This window comes from Diplotaxodon limnothrissa, linkage group LG7, assembly GCF_057381915.1.
Source record: "Diplotaxodon limnothrissa isolate DT_005_m linkage group LG7, D_limnothrissa_male_GT1.1, whole genome shotgun sequence".
NCBI classification, from domain to species: Eukaryota; Metazoa; Chordata; class Actinopteri; order Cichliformes; family Cichlidae; genus Diplotaxodon; species Diplotaxodon limnothrissa.
Window position 1 is genome coordinate 51,608,262 of NC_140602.1, and position 19,633 is coordinate 51,627,894.

The 19,633-nt window shown below is 41.5% G+C and overlaps 1 protein-coding gene across 1 annotated transcript in view; it reads left to right on the forward strand.

Annotated features, from left to right (window-relative positions):
- The window catches only part of itga1 (integrin, alpha 1), a 67,578-nt gene that overhangs the window by 34,810 nt on the left and 13,135 nt on the right, over positions 1 to 19,633 (forward strand). The window contains exons 3-11 of the mRNA XM_085359889.1: positions 4,545 to 4,654; positions 11,504 to 11,592; positions 13,362 to 13,473; positions 15,156 to 15,283; positions 16,019 to 16,167; positions 16,497 to 16,647; positions 16,730 to 16,904; positions 17,642 to 17,715; positions 18,997 to 19,144. Coding sequence (XP_085216015.1) covers positions 4,545 to 4,654; positions 11,504 to 11,592; positions 13,362 to 13,473; positions 15,156 to 15,283; positions 16,019 to 16,167; positions 16,497 to 16,647; positions 16,730 to 16,904; positions 17,642 to 17,715; positions 18,997 to 19,144 — 1,136 coding nt within the window. The remainder of the gene's footprint in view (positions 1 to 4,544; positions 4,655 to 11,503; positions 11,593 to 13,361; positions 13,474 to 15,155; positions 15,284 to 16,018; positions 16,168 to 16,496; positions 16,648 to 16,729; positions 16,905 to 17,641; positions 17,716 to 18,996; positions 19,145 to 19,633) is intronic.

The window sequence follows — 19,633 nt, forward strand, 5'->3', positions numbered from 1 at the left end:
AGAGGTGGAGCAAGACGAGGCTACACCAGGTGAGGAAGCAGTAGAGTCTCTCGTCCAGGGCCAGCGGAAGCGTTTGTTCTTCTTTTTCATGCACTTTTCTACAAGAGCTTTTTTTTCCAGGATGAGGGTTCTCAACTCATCGATGGTTTCTACGTTTTGTTTCTCAAGCTTCTTGCATGTTTTCTCCACCTCTTCCAGTGTTGCTCGTTTTTCTTCAAGCTTTTCCTTGAGCTCTTTGGATGTTTCCTCCTGCATTATCTTGTCCTTGTGCATGTCTGCGTTTCTCTGTTGTACTTCTTTGTACATGTCTTGTAGCTCCTCATTTCTTCTGTGGATATCTTGGAGCGTACGCTGCAGGTCGTCATGTATTTTGTCTTGTTCTTGCTTTTGCGCCTGCATTTCAGTGTGTTTGCGCTTCAAGTTGTTGTATTCCAACAATATCCCCTTAGTGAGCTCGGAGTTGTTTCTCGCCATTTGATCCATCCTTTTCTGCATGTGCGAGCATTGTTTGTCCAGTTTTTCTTTTTCCCTTTCTAGTTGACTTGTTTTGTCCTTCAGTTCACTACAAAACTGTTGCAGTTTTAGGTTTTTACCCTCAAAGTCTTCGACAATACACTTCTCTTCTTTCAATCTTTCTTTCTCTTGAAGAAGGTCTTTATTTTGGCGCAGTGTATCATCCAACTTTACTTTCAGCATTGTGTATTTTTCCTCCGTGACTTTGAGTTTGTGCTCCATGTCTCTTTGCTTTTTCTCCTGTTCTTCCTTCTGTTGGAGGATTTCTTTATTTTTTTTCACAGCTTCATCGAAGTTTTTTTGGAGCAGCCGATTCCTTTGGTCCATATATTGGAGATCCCATTCTGTCTTCTCAACAGTAGCTTTGCTGTCTTTAAGCTGGTTGGACATCTCCTTTAGTTCCACGCTCTTTTGCTTGTTTTCCTTAATTAGGAAGACAATCTGGTCTCGGGCTTGTCCAAACTTGATTCCCCAGCCCTCATTAATAATTGTTATGTCGGGCTGGCGTTGTTGTCTTTCTTCAAGGTTCTTATTTTGCGCTTCCATCTGTCTACACTTCTCCTCCAGTTGAAGTTTCTCGTCTTCAATCTGTTGAATTTTATTCTGGAGGTGGTAGTTTTCCTTCCTACTGTCATGTAATGCCCTTTGGACGGCTAAGAGGTCATTTGGCCGGCCACGACAGGAAGGAGAAGCGGCGTAATCTTTTTGCCTTGGTTGGTGTCTTGTAGGATACATGTTGAAAGTTGTACACGACAACTCTGAAAAGGTTTCCAAAAGTTTCTGTGGTGAACGTGTGAAAGCTGCAAACACAAATGCTGCGAAGACACGAACTACAAATTGCTGTTTCTCACCCCTATTTAAGGTCAAACTCCAAAGGATCAAAGTGTAGTGACATCACAACTCCGTGAGCCAATGAGATGTCATGTGACCTTTTGGAATGGGGATATTTTTTTTTAAACCGTTTTCAAATTTAACTTAATATTTGACTATTTCTTAACTGACCTGTTTAGCTGATTAAGAAATGAATTGCCACGAGCATCCCTAATGTTATATAACAGACAAGTAATAGAGGTATAATACATTTTTTAAATGTGTCTTTTTTTCCCAATAAATATTTTTGTTTAAGAGAATTCTGGCCAAAAATGTGCACACGTATCAAGACAAGTGTTCATTCGGTTAAATTCTACTCCAGAAAATAATAAAAAAAGGAAAAAAACACTGATTCGCTTGTAAAATTAAGCTGGGGCGAGCACACCAGCTGCGGCTGTAATGAAGGTCCTTGTTTTTACTACTAGCTGTTAACCTTAAACTGCCCGCCAGAGTATTCACATACCCAGCCTGTTAATACAATGAAACCAAGCATCCGTGGCTTCTTGCTAAAATAAACATGGAAACATGTTTTTAAAATCTTTTATCTCTTCTGCTTTCTGCAAACTCCTTTAGTTACTCTAAAGTCAGACCTGTTGCACTATAATCGCTGATCCTTTCCTGCATGGCTATACCTGATGGCGCTTTGTACTAGTTAACTTATCGAGATCATATGAGATCACTTGGAGTAATTCACTTACTGCTAATCAGTGGAGCCATTTGCAACTGAAACTCCTCAGTGCAGTCAAACATGTGTGCTACATATCATCCAAAAAGCTTGATTTTGTTCTGTTTCACACTAGTGATGAGGGCAAAGCACGCTGCGAGCGGAGGGAGGACATGACCGAGGCTGAATGATTTACAGAGGTTTAGTGGGGAAAAATTAGAGACGACCTGTAGCTCTCAGTGTTACGCTTGGGAAAATATTTTAATGAGAAAATATAGCAATCACATGGTGATGTAACACGCAGGTTGCTGTAAGTGGGAGGTGACTGATTAGTTACAGATGCCTTAACCGTCAGCGAGGGTGGGGAGAGAAAAGCTGTTACATGTGGCACAGGCGGTTCAGCTTTTCGCTGGAGCCTCTTGTAACCTTGGCTAACCCCAAGATTTGTCTGCTCTCCACAACATTGCTGGGAAAGGTTTCAGAAAAGTGCAATGTTTTCATTTTTTAAATCATGTGAAAATGATTTGTTATTATTGTAGAAATTCAACATTTAAAGAGTTTTAAGGTTTAAGAACTTGTAACCTATTTTTTGCTGAAAAATATCCATATATTATTCATCCAATGATGAATTATGGTTTGTGGGGGCAGAAGGTAACAGAGGTGCCCGGATATTCCTCTCCCTAGCGATGTCCTCCAGCTTATCTGGGGGCGCTCCCAGCTGAGAGACATAATTTTCCTCGCTTGCTCTGTGTTTTCCAGCAGTCTCCTCCTGATGGGACACGTCCCAAACATCTCACCTACAAGATTTCCAGGTGCCAGCCTAATTAGATGTCAAAACTGCCACAGCTTTCTCATTTTGTTGTGGAGGTTTAGCAGCTCTTTGAGCTTGTTGCTCTATCTCCAAAGCAGATCCCAGACATGCTTTGGAGGAAGCTCATTTCCTGCCACTTGCATCCCTGACCTTTTTCTTTCGGGAAAAACTACTTAGTGAAAAAGAGTAATTATCAAATAAACCAGGATTCAGAGTTGTAAGCCGAGCTAGCAGCTTCATTTTCAGTTGTTTAATTCTATATTCAGCATCTTAACATATTCACATTTACTGTGCAACCTGTTACCATACTGCCATTTTTACCCTTTTATCATACTGACAACAAACCAATGAGAATTTTAATAACAGGTGTTTTTTTTTCCTTGTCACAAAAACATAGCTGTTGAGCTGTTTTTGAAGTAGATGCAAATCCCAACAAACAAATAGTATGATAGGATCAATCTTTGTTCATTCAATCTGAAAACGACCCATTTCATTGCCGTTCAGCTAAACAGTGGAATCTGGACACCGTTTCAATTTTCCCTCTCGCAGCTGCTTATTTTCACTTTTCTACTTTGGTTACGTCAGCCAAAATGACTCGGTTACTGTGGGGGAAAAAGACCATGGTTTGACTTCAAATACACCCTGTTGGAGAAAGTTCTGAGTCATCTAGAGTTGATGACACCAGCACACATTTTACATACAGTTATTCACACGGCTGTGCCTTTAAAACTTAACTTTATGTAATAACAACAGCCTGTACAAGCCTGGTTTTCATGTTAAGAACAGTTTTGAAAATCCATTGGATCGGGGAAGTTATTCATCCTGTGTGCAGCATGAATATTTGGACAAAGTTGCATACCAGTGCTTTGAACCGCTGTTGAAATATTTAAGTGGTTGTCAATCATTCCCTTGTTAAAGCTGCTCTTTTTTTGCAGTGACACGAGCAGGAAGAACACTTAACTTATCATTAATGAAGTAATTATGAAATGTTTATTTTTTCATTTCTGAGTGAAAAGAGTGCTCGTTCAATGCTGTAAATAATTACAATGTTTCTCACAGGCAGCTGGCAGCAGAAAGTGTGTCGGGTGTGTTGTTGTTCCTCTCTGCGTCTTGCTTCAAATGACACAGGGTCCATTAGAGTCAGGAATGTTAATAAGCTTGAGCGTTTAGAGGAAGGCAGATGACCAAACTTTTTTTTAGCATCAATGCACTGATGGAGAGACACAGTGTAATAAAACCCACACAAGACACATATTGAACTTGTCCAGCACATTAAACGTAACACTGAAGTGCTATAAAAGCAGCTGGGAGTTATCTTCCATTACTATGTGGTGTTGGTGAGAGCTAAATGAGATTAACTGTTGTTTTTTATTTCCAGCTATTTCTTTGTTATTGTGTCAGAGTGATTATATAATAAAACTGCAGCCACAAACTCGCAAGCCAATCACAATAAACTATAACATCTTTACTAGGCAGTGTGAACCATGGTTTACGTTCAATTGCTATACAAGTATAATTAAACCATGTCTAAATAGCTGTGGACCTCAGAAGTGGATCTCAGAGTCACTGCTTCTAATCGCTGCAATAACATCTGAATTGCGGTTGTTATCACAATTGTAAAGCAAGTAGTGTGGATGTTGGATGGCTTTCCATGTAACCATTCCCATCTCGTCCTTATTTTTTCAGGGTTCTGATTGGATCTCCGCTGTCAGGACAGCCGAGTAAAAGAACCGGAGACGTCTACAAATGTCCCGTGGGGAGAGATAACAACAACTGCATCAAACTGGAGCTGCCCAGTAAGAAAACGATTTGTGTGCACATGTGTACAGTTTTATCTGATCTGGCTGAAGGGGGCTATGAGTTCATGCAATGCCAAGACAACCACCTGTCCCTCTGTCCAGCTACAGTTCACAAGAAATGCAGCTCCTCCTGCAGTATTGGCCAGATTTTAATCAAACTTACACACAGTGATCACTCAGTGGTCAGTGTCACATTTGTTGTTTTATGGGCACTTTTCCCTTTTCACAGCGATGACCTTCATGCGCACTACTTATAATTGTACCAAATTCTTGCTCCTAATGTACTGAAAAATAACAAATTCAAACTGTTTAGTGAAGTTAATAACAAAAGATTCTCATTGTTGATACATTTTGCGTGCACAAAATTAAAAATCACCTTGTTAGACATGCAAAAGGCCACTTATTTCCTGATAGATTATGACAATCATGTGATCATATTACTGATTATTATCATGGAGTAAGAAGTTCTGTTGATTGACTCCCAAATAGCACATTTGAGAGCATATTTGTGGCCTACCTTCCACCATTATCATCAGTAATACGCTCAGTGCTATGACATACTGATCACAGGTTTACAACTGATCATGTAGTCGTAATGCTTCTGAACTCAGACGGTGTACAAGACTAATTTGTCATGCATGTGATGAAGTAGAAAACAATGTTTTGCAAGGACGGCCTTACATTTTGGCTGTTATGTTTTACCTTCTCTCCTGTTGTGTTAATACTTTCCTATTCACGCAGAGGAATGCACAGCATCCTTCCTCCAACACTATCGGATAAATGAAGGCTAAAGGATAAAAAAACCAATGCTGACACCTTTTCCTAACAGATCAAAATTGCCAACGCTCTGCTGACTCTGTAACTGCACCGTTCCAAACCTCCTCTGCCATTAACTTCAGCATAAAATTAAGATGTGCTTATGCCATGACCATAGTGAAATCCTGGCAAGAAAGTAAAGCACTCACAGTTATTCCTGCGTCCAACACACGCAATCTGATATCATTGTTACCACAACCTTACATTTTAATGTTGCCCCAGGAGCGTCACTGCTTCAGGACCTTTTACCATGATTAATTATACTGATATGATTAATGCTGTGAAAAAGTTAAACAGTTATTCTTGGATTTGAGAAGGTGTCTAAGCCTGACCTCAAAGAAGTAAAAACTCAATCAATTAACTCTAAAGTAATAAGTAAACATGGATATCTAATTAGTGATCACAGTCTCCTGTGTGAAAGCTGTGTGTTTGACCCAACCACCCACCACAACCTCTTCTCTAGACACACTTTGTCACTCGATAAAAGGAAGCAATAATAACACGGGGATCAATCATTCAGTTGCTGCATATTATATCTGTTGTCATTGTAACAGATAATCCATGTTATTCGCTTCATCTTTCAGTGGCCGATTGGTTTATATATGTGCATGAACATGTGCATGAGGGGGATTTTAATTGCCGGTGTGCATGGGAGAAGCTCTCAATTAACTGTCTGCACAAATACTCTAAATCCAAGTGCTTCAGGGCGTGTGCGTCTGATGTGTGTGTAAGTTAACTTTTATATCTGACTGGGTCTTCTGGGGAGGAAGCTGGAACCATCGGAACAGGAAGACAGCAAATAAACAAGGTTTTAATGTTTCAGCCTTCCAATTTATCTAAATTAAACAGATAAACACAACTTAGCTGCCGGTCAGTAGTCTGCAAAGCCTCTATTAGTGCCTGCCTGTGTGTGTACGCAATAACCGAGAGCTTGTGTGTGCAGCAGATCTGCAACTTTTAGAGACTGATACGTCACCGCTTTAGCACAGTTGCCTTGGACACCTTAAAATTTCTAAGTAAGCACGGTAACAGCTTGGCTGCTGTTGGTAAATTATTGGTTTTAAGTGCTGATCAGTTGGAATTCCCTTCTCTGAAGTGGAGAGTGCTGTAGTTGCTTTATCTTGGGGGATTTAGAAAAAAAAGCTTGAATCTCACAGACCGAAGTTTTGTCTGGAAAGCATCCAATGGGAATCTGGAGCCAGACAAGTCAGCAACAAACTAGGAGAAGTTTAAATGATGACAACAGTGCTGGTTTATTTTACTTTTTTAAAAGAAACTAGACACGATAAGCAAATGCATGACCTGTTTGTTTCTTTAGGATCAGTTGATGGATATATAAAGTATTCTTGGATATTTCTATAACAGTAGAAAAACCTTGCGCAGTTCAGCAGGATGTGTTCATGTAAATGTTTTAAATAAGTAAAGGGCTTGTCAGTCATCTGTCACTCTTCATCATTTCAGTCTATGCCCACTGACGACTCCTCACAATCTCTCATCGCCACATCTGCCTCCATAATGGATTTACATTTTCCCAGCACAGACGAGCGAAGCCAAACCATAATGAGCAAAGTTAGTGGCTGTTGTGTTGTAATTTTTAATGACTCTTCAGTCTGACCAGTAAAACTGGGAGGCGGTTATGCCATGGCCATTATGAAATACTGATGAGGAAGAACAGTACCCACAATTTTGGAGGGGTTGGTTACTAAACACCTTGGCTGTATTTTTGCATTCTGTTTAGAAAATTGAAACTAAATGACAAACATGATGCGTCAGTTGTATAATTGTAAAGTCAGTCTGCCTTCTCTCACATATACTCATCCAAAAACAAAAGTTAAGTTTGGGTTTTCAAATAGATTTTGTCTTATTAGATATCTATCTATCTATCTATCTATCTACATATTTTATATATATGCACGCAGAAGACATTTGAAATGATACAAGCAGTCACCCATCTGAGAACGGATAATACAAGTGTCCGGATCTGTTGTTGAGGAATTGCTCTCCCTTCCTGCAGCTGTGCAGTGGTCAGTGGCTGTGGCTGTCTCTGATGAACACGTTGACTCAGCATGTGCCAGGTTTGTTCAATAGGAGACATATCAGGACTAAATGCTGGCTAAGGAAGTGTCCGGATGTGCTTCTTATCCAGAAAGGCCTGCGCTGCTCTAGCAGTGTGGGGGTGGGCATTGTCGCATTGTCGCCCTGAAACAGCCGCAGGGTGGAGTACTGCTGCATGAGTGCCACAAATACAGGTTGGAGCACCTCATCTTGGTACGTCTGTCACCAGGATTTCCACTGAAAACAATCTGATCAGAAGTGGCCATGCAGGGCTGCGGCAGCAGACACACTTCATTTGGTCGCGGCAGCCACTGCACTGATAAAAATGTTGTAGATAAACTGCATGAACCAATTCTGAGGTGTATAAGTGAGTTCACTTGTGTTCAGTAAACAAAATACCAGCCCTGCTTTTGACTAAATCAATCAGCCGTAACTGAAAACTACTAATGTGAAATGTTTGGGTATTCTAGGAAATTGGGAAATGGATTTAAAACAAAGACTGATTATGAAGCTGATTTGCCATAGTAATAATTAGTTTACTGTTTTTCAGTGTTGTGAAAACTCACTGCAGTTTAGATCCACAATCTAGAAAATCACAGGCAGAGCACCAGAGCAGGAGCAGTGCTCTGATAGGTCCAATTTGTTCTGATTGCTATCAAGCATTACTGAGGTTGGGGGCTCCGGTTGGGGGCTCTGTTGGCTCTCAGGTGACTGTTTCCTCGCGGCTGCGTGCAGCGGGGCTAGGGGAGGGTCTGTGCTGACGGACGTGGGTTACTGACCTGGCAACCTGGCTGCCCCTGGGTGGGTCTGGGATGGGCGTGAGGTTCTGGGGGCGCTCCGTCTCTGGGCTGGGGGCCGGGCCGGGCCTCGGGGGCTTGGGTCCTGGTTGGTGTGTTGCTGGGGTTGTGGGCGGGTGGGTGCATGGGGGCCCGGCCCTGGAGCAGGGTGCCGCCGGTGCGTCGAGCCGCCTGGGGGGCTCTTCAACTGGTGGGGGGGATGGTCACATCTTGCAGGAGCTTTCTTCTCTTCAGGAACTCTCTGCAGGAGGGGGAGATACAGGAGAGGTGGAGGAAGATCTCAGCCTGGGCGTTTACCGTCTTATGTAGTCTGGAAGATGTGTGGATGGTGGGGTGGGTGCAGTTTTCTCTGTGGTGGGGTTGGGTGGACTGTCCAGGGCTCTGTGGAGCCGGAGGGCGCTACTGCACTGGGCCCCGGTCTGATGGGCCTGGGCCCCCCTTCCCTGGCGGGTCGCGAAGGGTGGGAGTGCCTACTGGGGTCAGCGGGGGAGCTGGCCCCAGGGAGGGGTTACCTGCCCCTCCCTTCCTTCCCTCCCCATCTCCAGCTGCCTCCCTCTTCCCGCTCCTCCACAACCACCCACACATGCAGGGCCTTGGAGTGGGGGTATGTCACCAGGGTGCAGAGGAGGCTACCCCCCCCCCCCCCCCCCCGTCCCCTTCTGGCTGCCTCTGCCTCAATTTTATCCCACAACTTAGACATTCACATTACTCACACTCTCATTACACATACATATAGGATCTTGGGGGTGGGCACAATCACGGAGTCCAAATTACCATCAGGGTGTATACCTCACCCCTGACGTCGTTGCCCACCTCTCAATTTTAAATACACTTAGTCATTGAGGGCTAGCAGGAGGGACTATGCGCTTACCTGCTGCTCCTTGGCAGGTAGCTCCATGCCCTCCTGGGTTTTAATTGCACCTTAGAACACATATGCATCAACACTACAATGAGCGGGTGGAGGGAGGTTTGGAGTCTTCTCCCACCCCCATTCTCTGCGGCCTGCTGGAGCGGGAGGGCTAGTAGGAGGAGTTGGCCGTCCGACTGCGGTCTGGGGTGTGGGGCCTCCCTGCTGCTGCGGAGTCGGGGTGGTCTGCCTCTCCCCACCGCAGGGAAAAGGGTAACACCACCTGGGTCTGGGTGCAATTCCCCCCTCCAGGGGCAAGGGTACCTAGACCCGGTTTGTAGAGTACGCTTGGGGAGTGTGATTGTGTGTACAGCGTCTCTTTATATCTGTCTCCACGTTGGTTGAGTGTGGAGTGAGTGCATATGAGAGCATGAGGGTGGGAATGGATGTTTGTGTCTGTGTGTGCCTGTATGTCTGTGTCTATATGTCAGGTTGGGTATCAGACGCCACCTCTCTAGGGACACCTCAGGCCCTCCAAGGTTTGGAGGCCTATCTCCACCCACCACCACTTCCCCTGCCGGTGGCGGACTCCCTCAGGTGTCGGTGTGTTGGTGGTTCTTTGTGTCTGGGGGTGGGCGTCCGGGTACACACCGGCTCACTCCTTGGCGGCCGCTTGTCGGGGCCTGGGGCCTGGGGCTCGCTCAGGCCCCTTTGGAGGTGGGGTGCCCCCAGCCTCTCGGCCTGGGGCTCGGTCACTCAGGCACAGCTGGGGGCCGGCGGAGCTCACGGGCGCGTCACTGCAACTCCCCCTGACTTCTGCTCCGCGGCTGCTGGGCGAGCCCTCATCTGGGACTCTCCTCAGCTCTTACTGGAACAGTGGCGCGGCTGCCCCTCTGTTGGTCTTCCATGGTCTCTTGTGTTCTGGGGGCCTCTGGATGTCTGGAGTTTTGATCTCCTCCATACCCGCTTCACACCCTGGAGGACGGGGCTGTGGCCCCCCCACACTCCCTAGCAGATCATTACATGGAGAAACCTTTGGAATGCAAGCATGCTGATCCACACAGGTATGCACACATGGGTATTCACAGACGCGGACTAAAGCTTTCTTGGCTGCTGCCTCAAAGCACACTGTGCGCTGTCTATCTTGCGTGCTGCACAATATCGTTTATTATTTAGTAAATATTGATATCTATGACTAGCTAGTTTATTGTGATGGTGCTTTGTTTTCTCTATTATTATGTTGCTCTTTGTTGTTTGCTGTCTCCTCTGTTTGTTTTTTTTGTTTGTTTTTTTTTTTTTTCTCCATACAGGTGACCCAGGAGTTCTTTTTTTTTTTCTCTCTCTTCCCCCCCCTTCTCACCGTCTCTTCTCCCCTTTGGTTTTCTTTCTTTCTCTCCCCCTCTTTCTCTCATTCATTCCCCCTGTCCTATTTATTAAAAAAAAAAAAAAAAAAAAAAAAAAAAAAAAAAAGACAAAGGATGAACTGAAGCTCTGCCATCACGTAATGTCGCATACTGCTGTTTCTGATGTCATTTAGAAAAAAAAAAAAAAAAAAAAAAAGGAAAAAGCTTGTATTTCGGTGTCTGTCACTCGTTCCAGTCCCACGTGGGTATCATGAGCTGCAGGGTCCTGAACTGTGTCATTGGAGTTAAGAAATAAGGATGGGTCACTTTCCAAATCAATTCAGACCCACATCACAGTTTAATGTTGTTTTAAAAAGTTTGTTTATGAAAGACAAGGATTTTTTTCATCCTGAGGTCAGCAGGGAGCCCGATTGTGCTGCCTTTATTAGTATACTTTAGTGATTGTGGGAAGGAAATAGAGGGAAAAAACCCACCCGGAAAGGACGTATAGGGTAAAAATTTAACGCACTAACTGCTAACAGATCTGTTGCACATACAATAAGAAATTGTTTCACATCAAAATCACTTCTCAGGGAGCAACATTCAAAATTGAAAAGGCATGTTTCACAGATTTGCAGAAGGAAAAACTAATTCCTATCCAAAACATTCCCAAGCTGCTAATTTTAGACACATGTTGGGTTGGTTTAATGATTCCCCTAATTCTTTCCCCTTCACAACAAACAGGCTGTTTACCAACAAAATATTTGTGTTGTGCTCCATATTCTTAGTTAATAGCCATAAGCTACACACAGAGGGGCCACATGGTAAAGTAATATAGCAGAGTATATTTAGTCTCATGTCATTCTTTGGGATAGGCAGCACTTTTCTTGTGGGAAAATGAAAACGAGAAATTTACCCAGCTGTGCTGCTCTCTGTTTGTCTCACTCTGTTATTCATCTAGTTTATTCTTCTTCTTTTTTTTTTTTAGAAAACACAACCATTCCCAACTTGCGTGAAGTGAAGGAAAACATGACCATGGGAAGCACACTGGTAACGAATCCCAAAGGAGGATTTCTGGTAAGCAGGAAGTCTTCTACATTTTCTATAGACAAGAAGAAGAAGGACTGATCTTTGCATATTTGCTGCAAGACTACTCAGCAGTGAATTTGCAGAACACGCACTAAACCTTTGGCCTCCATGGAAAAGTCAGGCTCCGTGTCCTGGGAACGTAACAGGATGCTGTGAATCAATTGTGGTAATGTTGAAGTGTTTAAACATGTAGGGTTGTGCTTAAGAACTGTAGTAAAACTTTATTTAAACCTGAGGATCACCAATGTGTCAAAACTACAGCGCCAGTAAATGCATGTTTTTGCAACTTCTTGAATGGTTCGTGTATGAAAATCTAATGTAGAAATGTGAGGTGGAGCTGCAGTTTAAACCCTTAATGTGATTTACACAACATGTCAACACCATGTCTGTATTTATAAGGTGGAACACCCAAAACATTTGGTATAAATCAGGCTACCAGAGGAAACATATGACATGATAATGAGCAAATAATGAGTTTAGTAACACATTTCAACACAATCTAATCACCAGCTGGACTGCATGTGTGTTTAGTCATTTACTGAACATTTACAATACTAATTTATAGCCGTGTCACTCATTATGCCTGCCTGTTGAGCCATCACAGTGGTGCACTGATTTTCCTGAACTATTACATGCATTGTTATGGAATTTTCTGCAAACCTGAATGGTCCCCAAAGGATGAATCCTAATAAGTATACTGCTCCAACTAATGCGTTTTTTTAGCCTCAGGTTTTCTATCAGTTTTGCTAATTAGCAAATGTTAGCATTTTAGCAATAATGAGATACTTTAATGCTAAGCAGGCCTTTGTTTCTGGGATTACTAGCATTGTCTTTGAATAAGAACTTCAGTACTCACAACTACTTGTATAAAATCTTTATTATCACAGCAACAAGAAAAAAAACCCAGAAGCATTTCAGCACATGGCTTTTCTCAGAGTTTCTAATACACATGTAGTCACAGCTATAATGAGCACAGGTAGCAACGATCAGCAATTCATCAACATACAGAAGTGACGGCCTGCTCCAAGCACATACATAGATCACACACCATTAACGCTATCAGAAACACACTGAAAGACAAAAAATTAACAAACTATATCACATAATACACAACTCAGATCTGTATCTAGATATTAATTGACCACGAAAACATTACATAGACGCACATAAATCAATAATCTAAACATCTTATAATCAATACATGAAAAATACAGGCCGAATAAGTCTATGCAGCCCCATTTATTAATTCTAAAAAACAAGATAACGAGTGTTCTTCATTTAATCCACCAGGACACGAGTTTGTAAATGATGTAGCCAATAAGGCTTTCTTTGGAGAAGTTGTTGTTCTCTATGAATGAGAAGGAAATGTGTGGATGATGTACGTGGGGTATCATCTGGAAGCAAAAATAATATGTAGTCAGTTACTTAACAGATTTAATTACTTGTAAATTAAAGGTGCCATTCCAGACTGTTTCTATCCACTTTAACCCCTCCCTCTAAGTAAAGGCCTGCTCCCTTTAGCAGTTTTCCTCTGTTCTGTCTCCTTTTCTCCTTTTCTTAAGAGAAACAGTCTGAATCAACCTCTTGTGGGTTTTAATAGTCTCTTGATGTCATCCTCAGTTTGAGTCGTTCTTTCCTCTTTGTTTCTGTCTTCAGTAGCTCTCCTCTCATCCATGACCTCATAATAGTGGAAAACTAACTAGTCACAGCCTTTGAGTCTCTGTTTGTTTGTATGCATGTGTGTCCTGTTTCCACAGGCGTGTGGTCCTCAGTATGGCTACAAGTGCGGCCCGCAGCATTTCATCTCAGGAGTTTGTACGAATGTCAGCTCTTCCTTCCAGATCCTCAACTCTTTTACAAAATATCAAGGTACAGTACAGAAAATCTGCTCAAGACAGGACGCTGTCTGTACAAGTTGTCTGTCTGGGTTGAGAGATAGCAATCTCCTCGTCATACTAGTACCACCCAGGACCCTGACTTTAAACTCACACTCCCTCAGCGAACATAGAGATTAGAGCATTCTTCTTAATGTAAACTTGTCTGTGACGACCCCCCCCCCCATCCCTCTCATGTCCAGCCCAGCCCATCTGCTGCATTGTATGCCCAAGTTAGGAGACAGTTTACTGGGCTTGCATGGCGTTTCCCTGGATGGAAACAGCTTTGAAAGAACCCTAGAGTAAACAGCGTACAGTCATTTTCTCTTTCATTCCCTCAGGTTTTCTGAATCACTGTTACTTTACCACAAATAATCATATACACAGACTTATTGTATACTTCTCATACTCATTTAATCCTCTAAATAATGAATGAAGGTAAAAAAAAGTTTTGAATGAAACAAAAAGACTTTAGAAATACAGTTCTTACATTGTTCCTACACAGACGTCTTGCCTCAAGTAATTGTTATAATTAATATAATCATAGTTGTTAGGTTTCTACAGTTTGAAGGTTTAAAATGAATATTTACAACAGATTTCACAACTCGTCAACTCTAGTTCCTCCACAGGTAAATGATAAAACCAGGATGACTTTTTTGTACCTTTTTATTTGTGTTATCTGCTACATACATAATGGCAATTGTAATTGTTGTCAGCATTTACCACCCACCAATGCACAGCAGTAAATTGACTACACAGGTCTGTCACCTTTTGAAGTAAAACTGATTTCTAGTTCACTGAGCTGAAAGACATGCGATGGCGATGGGTCCATTTGTCCCTCCACAGTTCACTCCTCCTATTCAAAATTACACAATAGTCACCTAATGATTCTTCACCCAAATTTTACTAAAGAGAAAAATCATACTTTTGATTTTATGGACACATTGTCACACAAATTTCCACTCTTGGTCTGGATGCATAAGTTTGTTTATGACATAATAATGTCTTATGCTTGGCTATGGTCAGTAAAAAAACTAGGCGTGTATGGTAGGTGCAGCAGACATTTCGAATGGGCAACAATAACAAGGTTGTCCAACACGATCAATATAACTTCACATTTTGATGAATGAAGTCCGTTTACAACATCCCACTCCACGTTCTTCTCCTGTATTCACTATTCCTATTATGCTAGCAGATTCTCTTCTTGTATAATAATAATAATGTTTGTAATGTAACCTAGTAAAACAAAAGTAGAAGCCTTAAAAAAACAAAAAAGTCCATATTTTGTAACAGAAATATTCATTTTGTTCCCCCATTGTGCTACCCTCTATAAACCCCTCACCCCAACTTATACGTACATAAACCAACGCACGCACGCACACACACACACACACATACACACACACTGATCTACGTTATTACATTTTGATTTGGAGCTTGTGTGTTTACCGTGGGCGCAAGTAAACAGGAAACAGACTGAACGTGTTACATAACCTGATGTCTTACTTAGGAGAAAAATCACCAAATCAAATACGCTTGTGTAGACTAGCCAAAAGTAAAAAGAAGCAAAAGAAAAAAGTCCAGTCTCAGCTTTCAGCACCCCTGTTAGTGCTTACAGAGAGAAACTGAAAACTAAACGTACCCTTTAATTAAATGTCATTTTTGGCTCTGTTCCAGAGTGCGGGAAGGAGATGGACCTTGTGATCGTGCTGGATGGATCTAACAGTATCTACCCCTGGTCGAGTATTAAGGAGTTTCTCTATAAGTTCATTGGGAGACTTGAGATCGGACCTAAACAGACACAAGTCAGTTGCACTATTTAAAGAACAAACTAAAAAAGCCAATTTTCTTTGCATATACAGTACTTTTAAAAAGCCTTTACCCACTCCATCCATCATTTCAAAAAATAAAGAAATAAAGAGTGGCTATAGACGTTTGCAGAGTGGTTTATGTGTGCGTTCAGTGCAGGCTGCACAGCCATACATGAATGAATAAATGGAATAGTTATGTAACATCAATCAGATATAGAAAAGGAATGAATGGAGGATTATATTAGTTAGTAATTATGTTTAATGACTTTACTGTGCTCCATTATGTAATTTTTCCACACGTGTAAGATGCCCTTTATAAAGCAAAGTTCATAAACTGAGCACTTTACAGCCTTTAAAGTAAATTCAACCTCTCGCTCACTAAGTTTGAACCTGAGTGTATTTCTGTCCACTTGAATTGGATCGCTCTGTGAATGTGTTTTTCTTATGGTTACATTGATCTGGCTCACAGCTTGTGGACTTTTCCACAGGGAAGCACTGGAAAGTCTTCCTACTGTGGAGTCTAGTGGTTGGAAGTCAAATCTTCCATGGCTGCTGAAGTCCTCTGCAGTCTGTATAAAGAACATTGTGTCATATCAAGCTCACCAGACCTCAGCCACATCCTCTGCAGACTGTCTGGGGGGAGAAGCTGAGGAGAGAAGAACATAGAGAGAAATTTAATATAGGAGAAAGTTTACATGTTAAATGTGTGAATGTATGCGTGTTTTCTAGGTGGGCATTGTGTCTTATGGCGAGACCGTGAGTCATCAGGTCAACCTGAGCCAGTTTGACAACATGCCTGCTTTGCGGGATTTTGTCCAAGTCCTTCCTCAGCACACTGGCACCAAGACGATGACTTTCCTGGGCATTGATACTGCCAGGTACCTAACATTAGCTGTCTTATTTGGGCAAACCCGGCAACGGTTGACCACAATTAATAATTGAGTCTTTCTGGTTTGGCAAGGTTTAATGGATATTTGAATAGGAAACTGTCATTTCAAGTCTGCTTGACAATTGTCATGGGCAGATTGTTAGAAGAAAAATAGCACAAGCCTTCCAGTTGGCCTTGCAGATAAATTTTCAGACATGATGGAATTCAAATCTTATGAGGAAATTAAAAAATAGTGTTGCAATTGATGTGTCGTCAGAAAAAAAAAAACTAGCATAAGTCAGGATTGTCTGAGTAACTTTGAAGTTAATTGCATTTCAGAGAGGAAGCCTTCATGCCAGAGCGTGGTGCACGACCTGGAGTTAAGAAAGTCATGGTGATTGTGACTGATGGAGAATCACACGACTACTATAATCTACAAAAGGTCATCAAAGCTTGTGAGCATGATGACATTGAGAGATTTGGCATCGCTGTGAGTACAAAATATTTTGTGATGTTTCAGTTTTTGGTCAGAATAGTTTATCCGTTAATGTTAAGTACTTTCTCGTTTACAGGTTTTGGGGGACTACGGTCGCCAGAACAAATCTCTATCAGAGGTGCAAAAGTTTATCAAAGAGATCCAGAATATCTCCAGTGAACCTATCCAAGACCACTTCTTCAATGTGTCTGATGAGGCTGCTTTAGTGAACATTGTGGATACACTGGGAAGCAGGATTTTGGCCTTGGAAGGTAAACGCATAGACACAAAATATGCATGCTCTTGAAGCCACATTAGCAGTTTCACTTTTGTCAAAGAAATGGATGTTGAAATAGTTCGACAAAGACCGACAAAAGCAGGAAGGAGCTAGCCTTGCCCCCCTAAATAGATCCAATAGGTATGAATAAAAACTACATGCTGAACACATTTAACAATTAAGACATTTAAGGCAAATGATCAATTCAATCAGCTTTATTTATATAGCGCCAATTCACAACAAAAGTGAGTGTTTTATATTGTGAATACCCACGATAATAGAGGAAACTCCAACAATCATATGAACCCCCTATGAGCAAACACGTGTTGACACAGACATCTATAAATGACTTTGTGGGCTCAGTTCATCATTTCAGGGTGTGTTGAAAAAGGTATGTTTACTGGCTATCAACTTCTGATTGATGAGTCGTTAGCATTTCACAGTCAGACCCACCCCTCACTGGTCACATTCATTTTAGAAATAATTAAATGGCACACATGGAAACGGTATTAATGCCCATCGTTTTGATTATCTTCCTCTTCATGTTAAGCTAACATAAGATATTACTTCAGTTCTGTCACAGACAAATATTTCCCTAAATTTCAAACGATACCCATATTTAAGTTTCAGACCCATATTCTTTATATGTTTCGAAGTAAAAACAGATTTGACAACATGTGATTATCTGTGGTTTATGTACATGTAGCTAAACGGAAATTTCCCTTTCTTCAGCTACAAGTGGAAATTCCACTTCCCCCATTCAGATGGAGATGTCCCAAACTGGGTTTAGTGCTCACACCTCAAACGTAAGTTTCAGTCCAACTGTTTACGTGTGATTAATACACCAAACTGCTACCAAATAGATTGTTTACAGAGGAATAGTTGGGTCCTGCTAAATCACTTATTGCACCCAGACCGCACCAAATGGCTGAAGGATGAATCATATTTTGAGATCACAGCAGTGATAAGTTGCTCTATCTGTGGAATCAAAGTGAACTGTTTGCACGGACATGGATTCATCAGCAAGGAAGTTAACTGCTGAACTCATCCCGACACAATACCGCATTGTTATCTCTGGTCCATCTACAGCTGTTTGGTGATTCAGCTCTGTGGGTTAATTTTGGGAAACTTGAGAATTGCTCACTGCCATGTGAGTCGGAAAGCAAATGAAAGATGTACACAGCAGAAAAGTCTGTAAGGGATGTTGAGTCAGAAGGCTGATTGGATAAATTCAGTATCTATTTCCTGCATGTAATAAAAAAAACGCCCCTTTTTTATGTTCCTCCTCCTGCTCTTATCTCCTCTGACTCTCTCTTACTCTGAATTGGCTCCTAAGCTGAGTCATAGTACTGAATCCTAAACATGTGACGCCACACTTTAGCAGTCATTAGTGGGAAAGAGCCACTCGACGCACTTTGTTGTGGCTAATGAAAGATGTCATGTCCTGTTGCAACCCCTCCCATTCCTATTACTTAACTGTGCTGCCTCTGGACAAAAAAGAGCGATAGATATATTCACTTGAAATAATATACCGTATATGCTTGTTATTTTATTATGGGATCAATAGCTGTACTTTTAAGTTGCACTTAATGTGCACTTAAAGGCCACAGTCGTATGCCAAAGTCAGTGCTCTTTCTTACATTTAAAAATAAAGTAATCTGGATTTGTGCCATAGTATCATTTTTTATTTTATTTTTTCATTTTTTTTTATTATTACTTTTGCATAATATTGCTACCAAACAGATTCCAAAAAACTATAATAACAGAAAGTTGTGAAAAGCACCCATCAGCGGTGCAACTTTGATTGTTTGGGATCCTGAAGGTCTCTGATGAAGAGCATTCACACAAGTGCAGAACTTAAATATAACTTTGTGATGCTTGCACTCTGCTGCTGCTTACCACCACTACATTTGAGGGGCTAAGTAGTGTATATGAAATGCAGAGTCTACCTCAAAGTAAAATTTCTATAGGGATATTTTGCTTGTTAGTGTAGATGTGTAAACCACTACACTATGGAGCCACTGTTTTGCTTAAATAAAGGATTGGGTTATTTTTTCCACCACATATTTGTCTGTTGTCTCCCTTAGGAAGGTGTGTTACTGGGAGCAGTGGGAGCTTATGAATGGAACGGGACAGTGGTAATGTACACTCCTGGAGGAGACGTGGTTCCAGGGAAAGATGCTTTCTTTGACCCACTGAAAGAGGCTAGGAATGAAAGGCTGGCCGCGTACCTCGGTGAGTGGAAACTTAATAAAATTTATAGTTCCTTTAAATGTCACTGATATATAAATTTAAAGTCTTCATGGATTAAAAAAATATATAATAACTGACCTTTAAGTGAGTTCCTCTGCACAACACTTGCTCTTGTGTACTTACATTACCCGTTAGTGCTGTTAGATGCAAAATAGCAGCCTTTACTATAAAAGAGACTTTGTTTAAATGTTTTTTGGTGAAACGTGTTTAACATGTTTACATATTATACATATTTAGCCTTAAAAATGAAGGGGTCAGAGTTTGTTAGGAATAAATATTCTAACAACATTACTAATACAGTGCAAAAAAATGTAAATCTACTCAGGAGGCTATTTATAATATGTACCTTTGGCTTCTCATATGTATTTATGTCAATTATGGAACCAAATTTATGAATAGTTTTAATGCTACTGCTGCTGCTTTTTATGATGCTTTTATTACCATCTAAATATCCAGGCCTACTTTGCTATA